Raw genomic sequence first — 12,405 nt, 5'->3', positions numbered from 1 at the left:
TTAATGCTTTACAAAAGGACTTGAATAGATTGCATGAATGGGCAGGTAAGTGGAACTATCGGTTCAATGTTGCCAAGTGTAAGGTTTTGAGATTTGTTAAGCAACGATGGGATGCAAAGTGTACACTTGGTGTGGAAACTTTAACAGAAGTAGAGGAGATGAGAGATGTAGGAGTGATGGTGAACAACGACCTGAAATTCAGGGGCCACATTGCACAAGTTGTGAAGACATCACATCGAATAATGGCGATGATGCGGAGAACCCTGACATGCAGAAATAGGTTATGATTCCATTGTATAAAGCCTTGATCAATCCTCATATGGATTATTGTGCACAGATTTGGTCGCCAGGTTTTAATGTTGACGAGGATATGTTGGAAAGGGTACAGAGAAGATTTACATAGGTAGTCAGTGGTTTTTGGAATGTGGAGTATGAGGATAGATTGAGAGAATGTAAGTTGCAGAGTCTCCTGAATAGGAGGAAAAGGAGAGGGGAATATGATTGAGACATATGCTGGTCAGGGATTGTTATCAGGTAGACATGGAAGAGATTTTTCATAGAATGAGAGAGGGGAGTAGAACAAGAGGCCATTGCTGGAAGCTGTATGAGGAGGTTGAGAGCAAAGGAGTGAGAAGCCGGTTTTTTGCATGGAGGGTGGTTGGTGAGTGGAATGCATTGTCTGAGTGTGTTGTGGATGTGGACACATTGAATCAATTTAAGACGCGGTATAAGCATTGTATGCAATAGTGAGTACCTCCCATGATGAGTCTCTGACTCCATGGAGGTCAAATGTTGATAATAATAATATAAAATAAATAAATAAACATAGGAAAAAAAAATCCTTAGCCTGTGTATGGTATAAATGTACTATCAGTTTACAAATAAACCTTTCATGAGTGGAAACCGCAAAAAAAAAAAAAAAAAAAATTAAATAAATAATTAAAATGAAGTTTCCGGTTGTATCTTGATGAGTGAGTATCTTGAAATATTCAATTTCATTTCAAGCTTACAAATTTAAAATATATATGTAAGTAAATTGTAACTTGAAAAACCTAACAATGATTCATGCATCATCCTAGACTAGTTATGAGTCAGTAGCAAGTAATCTTGTTTTCACTATTCTGCTGGTCTTGTAGAGGGAAAGTTCAAGAGTTATGTGGGCATATGTGTGTTGAAGGGGGGGGAGATATTGCTGATATGGCACTTAGTGAAGTTGGATATGCTTTTTCTGCAAAATATTTAAAATGTCTAAACATTTCAATCAACTTTGATCATAAAAGTTAGGTAAATGGAATGAGCCTTTCTGTAGAAACTGTCATTTTCTCTGCAGTGTTCAAGTTGCTACTTTTAGCAGACATGTATTCAATCTGTTAACATTATTATAATTGACCCAGCACTCCCAGTATTTATCATTGCCAGTTATAAAGAACTTGTATTTATTAAATTTCTACTTAAAGAAAGCATTGAGAGTTAATTAGATATTATGATTGTATTATTAAAAATATAGTCTAATTGTTATAAATAATTTAAATATGTTTAAGGTACCACATCAAAACAGTATAAATAAAAAAATAACTATTGATTACTACTTCTGCCAGATTTTTGATTCCTTCTGGGATGCATGATGCTGCTTCTTCAGGGGGGGAAAAAAATCAAGAAGTACTGTATATAAAAAACTATCCATGATGTTCATAACCAACTACACATGGTTTGGTTGTTGGATGAAAGGTCAGTTCGATATAAGTCTCTGATTTTTATTGCATTGGATGGGAGGAGGATGTATAGCATATCAAAACTCTCCTTCAAATTTCTAGATGTAAAAATCTATCGTAAGCAATATAGGTCATCTTGATTTGCTGTGTTGAAGTCTAAACCCAACTTATCTTTGGTTTGCTTCTTGGCATCTCAGATGTGTTCTGCTATGTAGATTTCTTGTAGACTGGTCTGATTACTCTGTGTAAACAATACTGTATGAATGATAGATTTTGTAAATGTTTAAGGGAGAATGTGACATTTTAGACAGACATAAAAATATGAAGTTCTTGTATAGAGGCTTGAAAGCTACCTTTATTTCTTGTTGCTTCAGTTTTATTGCTATTCTATCATTGCTGGATAAATAATTACAATTCCTCTGTATTTCAATTTTGTTCTGGCTGGCTGTTCAAGGCTGCCCTCAGAGGCCCTTAACATTTTGCATATATAACAATTTTTTGAAGAGCTCTAATTCTTGATTCTACTTGTTACTTGAAATACAATCACATAGTGTTTTTTAGATGGTGATGAGTTGTAGCATGAAAGTATCTCCCAGTCCGAACTATTTTCCTATACACATATGATTGTTCTGGTCAGAAATCTAATCTTGTCTTCTAATTCTGCAGTAATAGGGATGTTTAATGTAGGTCATTTAAATTCTGGTAAATTCTTTCATTTGTTCCTTAGATCCTAGCCAGATGATAAAAATGTCATCAACACACTAGTGACAGATTCTCAGTCTCATTTAGGACAGTCCCCTGAAGCTTGTCTCAAATGACTCCATGAATAAGTTTGCCAGTAAGAGGAAACATGAACTTATTACAAAATGATTATGAATACAAAACAATAAAAAAAAACATCCTTCACCAGCTTCTGAAGGAAGCCTTAAACAGCTAGAACAGCGAAGATTATTAAAAGGCCATATGTCTTACAAGTGGTTAGCATATCTATCCTTTAACTAGCAGGTTTTAGGTTTGGATTCCATCCTAGGCAAGGATGTTTATTTGAATGTCTTTAGACTGGAGATAAATTTCATTATTCATTGTGAGACTGTTGTCCTACTTTTTGGAAGACTGAAGTGGCTTCAAAAAGTTCCATATTTGGACTAAAACAGGCTTTCCAAATATAAGAAAAAATAAAAGTATTAAAAAACAATAATCTACCCATAGTACTAAAGTTACTGCAGGTTTATAACCAATGATGGACTGGAGTCTCGTAAAAAATATTCATAGTGAAATGAAGCAGTTTGCATAGGGCAGGGTGGGCAACTTTTTAAGTGGTCGTTTTCCCCTTTCAGTTGTTTCTGACTGTAGGTGACTTTGTAGGCAATATTGTCTACAAAGTGTTCCTGGTGAGATTTTTTACAGGGTAGTTCATCATTGTCCCCCCCCCAATTTTATCTGGGCTTGGGACCAGGGTATGGCTGCGACGTATTCATGACTGTAATCCATGTGTGTTCATGGGGCCAGTTTGTCTGTTCTGAGGGGACGAAAGGTGAGACTGGCTAACTCACCTTTCGTCGTAAGAGACCAGATAAAGGTTCCTCACTTGACTGACGGGAATCGAACCTAGGTCTTTCCGACCAAAGGGCTTTATCTATACTGACTAAGCTATGGAGGCTCCTTTTATAAGTGTGCTTGCCAAATCTTTGATGAAAAATTTTCTCACATGCCAACCAAAACTTTGGAGAACACATTATTATTTAGTGTCTTTTAAGTGTTGGAAGAACCTTTTCAAATAATCAGAAATCACACTAGAGCAGTAAAATCAAAGAATATTGCAAGAGTGATTATAAATCACGTAAAATTGAATGAATATAAAAATTAGTGACAGAATTTTTACTTAAAAGTCCTTCTTCCCTGCTGATAGCATGGATATTTTTTATTTGCCTTTAAGTGTAATTAAGTGTAAGTGTATACACACTTTGGAAGATGTCTGACTGCCTCGCAGATGATGCAACAACTGAACTGGACAAAAATTGTATATCAGTATATCGCAGAGATAGATGGCTTGGAAAAGGTTTCATTTTCTAATTAATTATTATTACTAAAACACTTGATAGTATTTGTTTCTTTATTGCATTTTTATTTGGTATCGCTCTACTTAATAAAATTGTATTCTATTAAGTTAAAATATACAACTCAGCAAAGATGTTGGATATGTATCTCATTTCATCTTCTTTTACTTCGAGAGTTTGTTAATCATCGGACCTCAAACTGTTCACAGGATAAGGTGATCAGCCCTGTGTATCTTATGTCCGTAGTGTTGCATTCTCGAGGCTGGTTTGCCTTCTTTGCAGGATGAAAAACCCCAGGATAAACTGGGGGAAAAAACCTACTGTCTGCACCCAAGACTAGCTAACTTAGCTATGACTGAGGAAGATCCTTCAGCTCCTCATGTCACCAATGGGAATCAAAGGACACGAATCTAGGAAGATCCTTCAGCTCGTCACGTCAGCGACGGGAATCGAACCTAGGTTGTGAAGCGCACAGCCACAAGGCTAACTACGTGGACATATGTATATATTTATTTCATTATTTTTTTTTAGGTGAGCCCTGGGTTGTGTGCCATATTTAACACATGTTAAACATGGCACACATGTTTAGCACTATGGTACAAGGGTGAGGAACCCATGTACCAAGGGTTCCCCACCCCTGACATAGGGTCTCCTATATTTTTCTTACACCTAAACTGCATTTTTCCCTTAAAAAGGAATTTAAAAAAAATCTGCTGCTCATGTGGTATCCGCTATAGGAGAAGCAGACTGCTTGTGGGGAACCACATGATAGTTCTACACAACAAAGTCTTAAAGTAATGTGGCAGCAAACTAAGATATGCTATATTATAATTCATCTAGAAATTCAAGGAGGGTCCTGAAATGTTATGACCCTCCTCCAACCCAGTGCAATAAAAATCAAGGAGTCATTCAACAAATAAACCATATTGCTACATACATTTTTTTTTTTTTTTTACCATTACTGTTGTTTGAATGCTGTTTGGCATCGATATTAAAATTTTAATTTATGCTTTTTTTCCCTCTACAAAAAAGGATCCTACAGTGAACACAAAACAAATAATTTTTTTTTTTTCATCTTGAAGACACATCCTACAGTAAACACCAAACCTAATAAACAGTATTTTTTTAAAAATTATTTCTGTGTAACTAATTCTGTCATACCTTTCACGTGAATTTAAACCACTGAAACCTAAGTGATATAAAGTGTTTATTTCTTCTCCATTAATATTGTGGATAATATCATTGTAATTCATTTCTTGTTTCTTTTATAGTCTTTAACAATCATTAAGTGACCATGGCAGCTCAGGTTGGTTTGTCTGACTTTGCTTAAAATAATTTGGAACTTTGCAAAATTTATAGAGTTTGATAAAATTTGTATAATAATAAAATTCATGAAATGTATTATCAGTTTCAGGAATAATATTCTGCTCTCCTCTCTCTCTCTCTCTCTGTCTTTCTTTCTCCCCTCCCCCTTTTCCTTCTTCCATATATATATATGTGTGTGTGTGTGTGAAAACTATGAAAAATCTTTTTTTCACTGCATTTCAGCCTTTATATCAAGGTTATCAGAAGTCCACATTGGAGGGATGTCTCCCTCCCTCCATTGTGGACTTTTATATGGAAACATCCAAACAGATAGCTGTTAATTCTCAGTTTTAAAACCAAAGGTTTGGATTCAATACATAGATGATGTATTTATAATATGGCCCCATGGCCAAGAAGTCCTGAACACATTCCTCAATCATTTAAACAGACAACATAATTGCATACAGTTCACAATGAATAGAGGAATAAAACTTATTTTTCAGGAAGTTTTATTCCTGAAATGAAATGATTATTATTATTATTCAAGCCTCCATGGAGTCAAAAGACTCATCGTGGGAGGTCCTTCCTAAGAAACACAAAGTCTATCATACCACTCCTTAAACTCATTGACCGTTCTGAGAACGTCACCCTCACCACTTCATCAGGCAATGCATTCCACAGTTCAACCACCCTCCACGCAAAGAAACCACTCCTCACCCTCTTGCTTACAATTTCCTTTTGTAACTTCCATGGATGGCCTCTTGTCATCACTCCCTCCTGCTGTTCAACCAAGCCAAAGAACTCCCCAGTGTCAACCCTGTAACCACCTCTCAACAGTTTAAAAGTCTCAATCATATCACCTCTCCTTCTTCTATCCACCAAACTCTGCAGTCCACATTTCCTCAGCCGATCCTCATAACTATCCCTGTACAGTCCTGAAACCATCTTAGTATCCTTTCCACAGTTAATTTATCCCCTTCAAATCCTGGGGACCAAATCTGAGAACAATAGTCCAAGTGTGGTCTGATCAGAGACTTATACAATGGAATGATAACCCTCTTATCTCTCTAGGTCAGTGTCCTCATAATTGCAGCAATCCTCTGTGTTACCTTCACCACCTTTGCAATATGTCCCGAAACTTCAGGTTTCTATCAATCATCAACCCCAGATCTCTTGTCTCCCCTACTTCCTCCAGTATAACTCCTCCCATAGAGTATGCAGCATCCCATCGATGTTTCCCAAACCTCAAGACCTTACATTTTGCTGCATTAAACTGATACCTCCATTCATTTGCCCATCATCTATCTAGCTTATTCAAATCCTCTTGCAGGGCTACCACATCTGCACTATTACTAATAATCCTTCCCAGCTTCGCATCATCCGCAAACAACTGAATATCCCCTTGCAATCCACTGGCAATGTCATTGATATAAAGGTTAAACAATATAGGTCCTAGTACTGAGCCCTGTGGGACCCCACTTGTAACCCTCTGCCTCCTTGAAACTGCTCCACCATACACAACTCTCTGATACCTATCAGACAGCCAATCCTGAATCCAGTTGACCAATCTGACATCCAGACCCCATGTGCTGCAACTTAAATATCAGCTTATCATGTGACACCCTGTCAAATGTCTTCGCTAAGTCTAAGAAAATTGCAGTATGCCTTTCCCTCATCTAATGTTCTTGTAACTTTATTATAAAAGGCTAGCATATTGCTAAAACAAGAGCGCCCTTTCACAAATCCATGTTGACTCTCACAGATAACATTACCCTCATCTGCCCAATGCTGTATACAGTCCCTCACTACTTTCTCCAAGTAGTGAGGGACTGCATACAGCAATGACACACAAACTGGTCTATAATTAGACACTTCCAGTCTGCCACCGCCCTTATGCAATGGCACTATCTTACCTTCCTTCCATTCCCTGGGCACCTTTGCCAACTCCAGACTTTCATTGAAAAGCCAGGTTAAAGGCACTGTCAGTTCCCTAGCACATTCTCTCAAAACTCGTGGTGAAATACCATCCAGTCCCAAAGCTTTACTGACATCCAGAGTACTCAGTATCTGAAACACACTCTCCTCCTGTACCTCTAAACCTTGAACCAGCCCTATCCCTCTAGCATTAAAACTGACATCTCTAGGATGAAATACTCCAATAAAGTGTTCATTGAACAATTCTGCTATGTCCTCTGCATCAGTCACTCTATTCCCACTTTTATCCCACAATATCATTCTTCCACAGTCATTTCTCCTCCTACTGGCCACATAGCTAAAAAATTCCCTAGGATTTTCTTTGGATCTTAGGGCCAATCCCCTCTCATATTCCCGTTTTGCTTTCCTTACCACACTAATCACTCTTCTGGCCTGTGTCTTATCTTCATGCATCTTCTCTTCACCTGTCTCCTTATATCTCTTCCATAGCCTCTTTTTTGCATGCAATTCCTGTTTAATATTGTTTGTCATCCACTTTACTCCAAATTGTGTCCTCTTCTTCACTCGTGGTATACAACTTGCCATTGCTGCTAACAAATATTCTTTCAAAATTTCCCACGCACTAATGATATCCCGGCCTTCCAATTTCTCCCTCCATGAAACTTCCCGAAGTTGACGTCTAAGACTATTATAATCATCTGCATTATAATTCCACATAAGTTCCCGTCTCTTTGATACTCCTGCATGTCTATTCATTTCCAAGTCAAAACCATATGGTCACTCTCTCCAACTGGTGGGAGAGATGTCAACTCGGTTATTATCAACTCTTCTGATGCTATAACCAAATCCAAAACTCTTGAACCTCTTGTTCCCTCTGTTACATGTTGCCTAAGACATTTGTCCCTCAAGAATTCTAGAAATTCCATTCCCCTATTGCTACATGCATCTTCCTCTCTCGAATTTATACTACTGTAGTTAAAATCTCCCATAACAATCATTCTTCTTGCACTTGCCAAACTTAGCTGTCTAAACATCTCCTGGTCCCCATCCTCTGTGCTTCTGGGTCTGTAGCAACACCCCCACTAAATATCCTGTCTTGCCTATCTCTACCTCACACCATACGCTCTCAAAATCATTTGTCTCACTTCCTTCCAAAGCCTCCACTCTTAGAGGACATAGGTCATCACTTATCATAAGCAGTACCCCACCACCACGCTTTCCCCTCCTATCCTGCCAAAAAATGCTGTACCCTGCTACTTCTGTTTCTGTTATTATATCCCCTTCTGTCAACCACGTCTCAGTGATCTCAATAATTTTTGGCCAGGCTGATGCTATCTCCGCCACCAATTCCTCTCCCTTATTCCGGATACTCCTGGCATTAGTATAAAGCATATAAATGCCATTGTTTCTATACCCAGCATTATCCCTTCTAGACTCCACTGGGCTCAGTGTTACCTGACATCGTCTCCCTTCTCCCAACTATCCATTCCCACAAGAAGCCACCCCTGCTATCATCCTCCCTGGGATACACTGACTCGTTCAGAACAGCAATCTCTCCAGATGCCTACGTCCTTCCTCATTCAAATGTAAGCGGTCTCTCGCATACAATTCCTCTCTTTCCTCAAATGCACTCCAAGCATCCACATATGCCAGTCCTCTCTTGTCATACATTCTCGCTATTATGCCATTCAATATCACCGCTCTTCTGCTCAGCTCATCATTATCATACCTAGGCAACATGCACACTATTTTTCCCCTCTCTGTCTTCTTCCGTACAGCCTCAAGCAAAAATCTCATATCTTTCGCCTGCCGACTTACATTACCACTCAAGTCATTTGTTCCTACCATCACAATCATCTCATCCACCCTTTCACCTCTCTTAATTGCCATAGCCACCCTTTCTATTGTTCCTCCTGGCAAACACTCCTCATGCATCCTATCTTGAACACCACCGATCATTGAGTCGCCATACATTATACCTCTTACCATTCCCTCTCTCCTATTGTTTCCATTCTCTCCTATTCTTTCATTCCCATAGGTCTTCTTTCATTCTCATATTCTATTGGGTTATCATTTAATGTTTGTTGCATTCCACACATACTGGTCTTTGTTAACATAGACTCCTGTCACCACTCAAAACAGAAACTAGGGATAATCAACACTCAAAATGAGTGGTAACAGTTTGTCAATGTAAAGAATCTCTAAGCAAATTAAAGTTTATTAGCTCAACTTTTTTAAAAAGCAGATGTGGTAAGATAGTAAGACTGAAAAATTCATGTAAATAACACCACAGCAACAATAATGACAGCAAGGCTGTATCTGCCTTCTATTTAAATGGGATATCAGAAAAAATAAGTAGAAATTTACAGATTTATAATATCAAACCTGCCTTGAAACATCCTATACATTTAAGCCTATCTATTTAATCTGCTATAGGAAAACAGTCCTTTTCAGTTAGTGCTTTGGTGACCATTTATAGGACTGATTGGAAAGGTATGCATCTTTTACATCTAACCAGAATGCGGTTTGAAAAGAAATGTAATGAAGTGTACAAGCCTTTCATTAAATGCCCAAAATCTAAACATGAACAATGCCCTTTAAATCTGACATTAGCCCAACACAAAATCCACCCCTGATAACTACTCACTCACTCAAATTCACCAGAGTACCGATCGGCACTAATGCCAAACTTAGGATCACCCAACTCCAAAGTAAGATATTGAAGTTTACATCAACAATTGGCTATTTTGGTATAGACAGGTTTACAAGATTATGAAAGGCCAACAATTATTGGCCTTTCATAATTTCTAATTTCTAATCTAGACTTAATTTCTAGTAATTTCTATACTAACAGGACTCTAGACTGAGTATAAGTTAACAAGGCTTCACACAAGAGGCACTGATTCAAAAGATTGCACCTGTGGAGTGGAATGAACTCCATACTAAAGGATACAATAATATAGAAAGTGAAAGGACTATATTTATTTATTTATATATATCAACCTCATACACAAGAGATCACAAGATCTGTAACACACAGTGCCATATGTGGGCAAGTAGTTAACGAGAGAGAGAGAGAGAGAGAGAAAAGGAATTCATTAACAGATATCTTGAAAAACTGATAGTTGTATTCATTGGGAAATCAGTATGGAGAAGGCTATTCCAAAGAACAGAGATATAGGGGATGCAGGAAGAAGATGAGAAGTTGGTTCTGTAAGTTTGCAGTTGAAATGTGTACTTAATTAGAAGAGCAGGAGATTTGGGATTTGATTTTATGGCACAAAGACATCAAAGGTCATACTGTGCCAGGACACAGGTTTGCAGCAGTACATATGGTAAACAGTTAGTAGGACAATCACAAACATCCATGCCTTTGGTGGGATTTCAACTCGCAGCCTCTTGGCTGTAGAGCATATACACTAACCATTCAGCCAACCAGGCCATCAGGAGCAGGGGAATGGTAGCCAGTTTGGTGGAACAACACTCATGAAAGTACTCCTAGAGGAAGCAAAATGCAAAACAGAGCAGCTATGAGAAAGTGACTATAGAGAATCTGAGAGAGAGAGAGAAAGCAGTCACCAGTCAAGGAGTTTTGGATGCACCACTCTAAATGTGAGAACAGTATTCTAAGATCAGTTGAATTTGGGAGTTGAGTAGGAGAGAAACAGTGTTTTAAACAAAAAAAAAAAATACTGAGTTTTTTGTAAAGAATACCAAGGCTGAGGAGGTTATGGATGCATTATGGTTTTGCTAGAATAACCTAAATGTAAAAGGTCACCTCAAGAAGGGGAAACCAATCTTCACCGGAGATTGGAACATTGTCAAAATTAAGAGGAAACAGTGTAGAATCTTTCTGCTGGATAATCAGAGGACTCTATTTGATGGCATTAAAATTCATTAGATTATCTTCACTCTATTTGAATATGTGAGGAGATCAGTGTTTAAAACTCTGGTTATGGAATATCTGGAAGCTCAATTGAAGCAGAGGAATGGAGAGTACTGTTACCATCAAAATTATGATAGGATTTAAGGTCATCATCATCAAATTCCTGGCATTTACCCCCAAGGGGGTGTACAGGATATGATAGTACTACATGAAAAATTTGTATCATTACTAACTTCTTATATACAATTTTCCTCCAAATCAGTTTGTTACTTGTCAAGACTCCAACATTATCAGATATTATATTTCTATCGTCTAAGGCACTTTGTACCATATCAATCCATCTATATCTTGGTCTTTCTCTGGGTCGTTTTCCTGCCAACCTTGCAGAGAACACTTGTTTTGCTAATCTTTCCTCGCCCATTCTGTTTAAGTGACCTTACCACCTGAGATTAGCTCTGCTAACACATTCTGGATGCTGACAATGTCAAGTTGTTTCCTAATATCCTTGTTTTAAATATGATATTGCCATTGATGCCATCTGTTCATGCCTCTAATCTTTCTCATGACTCTCATATCTGCGGTCTCTAGTCTTTGGTTAAGTGCTTTACTTCTGACCCACCTCTCAGATCCATAAGTTAAAACTGGTTTGAACACTGTCTTGTATACAGCTAATTTAGTGTTCCGACTAATTTCTCTCTTATTCCATGTGAATTTATTCAGTTGACTTCCTACCATACCAGCTTTGTTGATTCTATTGTCTATTTCCATATTTAATTTGCCAGCTTCACTAAAAATCATGCCTAAGTAGCTGAAATGTTTTACTTCTTCCACAGGTTCTCCATTCACAACGCAGTTGACATTTTTAACGATTCTGCCTATTTTTCATCGTCTTTGACTTTTTATTGCTGATCTTCATACCATATCTATTATAACAGTTATTCAATTTAGTCAGGGAATCTTGCAGACTTGTAGCGGATTTATTTAGAAGTATAACATCGTCTACATAAAGCAAAGAGCTGACATTAACATCTCCAATTTTGATATCAGGTTTAATATCACTTTCCTTCATAATGTGATCCATATATATAATGAATAACAGAGGAGATAATGTACATCCTTGTCTCACACCAGATTTAACATTAAACCATCTTCCTGTACTTCCTTCAATCCTAACTGCTGATTTACAACTCAAATAAAGACTAAGTATTGCTTGATATAATGCCCCATTGACACCATATAACTGTAGCATATTGAATATCTTCTCTCTTAGCACCTTGTCATATGCCTTTTCCAGATCGACAAAACTTAAATACAGATCTTTGTTATATTCCCATGATTTCTCGATTATTTGTCGTAAAGTGAAGATCTGATCCTGACATCCTCTATTTGGCCTGAATCCAGCTTGTTCTTCACTAAGCTTTTCTTCCACAATTCTTCTCAACCGTTTCTCAAGTATACTAACATAAATCTAACCAGGAACACTCAGTAGGGAAATACCTCTGTAATTCTC

The 12,405-nt window shown here is 37.7% G+C and overlaps 1 protein-coding gene across 1 annotated transcript in view; it reads left to right on the top strand.

Annotated features, from left to right (window-relative positions):
- LOC150102493 (uncharacterized) overlaps positions 1–12,405 on the top strand; it is a 192,971-nt gene that overhangs the window by 16,796 nt on the left and 163,770 nt on the right. Inside the window, exon 2 of the mRNA XM_090399601.1 lies at positions 5,041–5,075. Coding sequence (XP_090255727.1) covers positions 5,064–5,075 — 12 coding nt within the window. The 5' untranslated portion in view covers positions 5,041–5,063. The remainder of the gene's footprint in view (positions 1–5,040; positions 5,076–12,405) is intronic.

The sequence above is a fragment of the Typopeltis vanoorti genome, chromosome 10 (genome assembly GCF_054136105.1).
Source record: "Typopeltis vanoorti isolate ZY-2024b chromosome 10, IOZ_Tvanoo_1.0, whole genome shotgun sequence".
Taxonomy (NCBI): Eukaryota; Metazoa; Arthropoda; class Arachnida; order Uropygi; family Thelyphonidae; genus Typopeltis; species Typopeltis vanoorti.
Note: the sequence above shows the minus strand (reverse complement) of the source record. Positions and strands in the feature narration are given on the sequence as shown.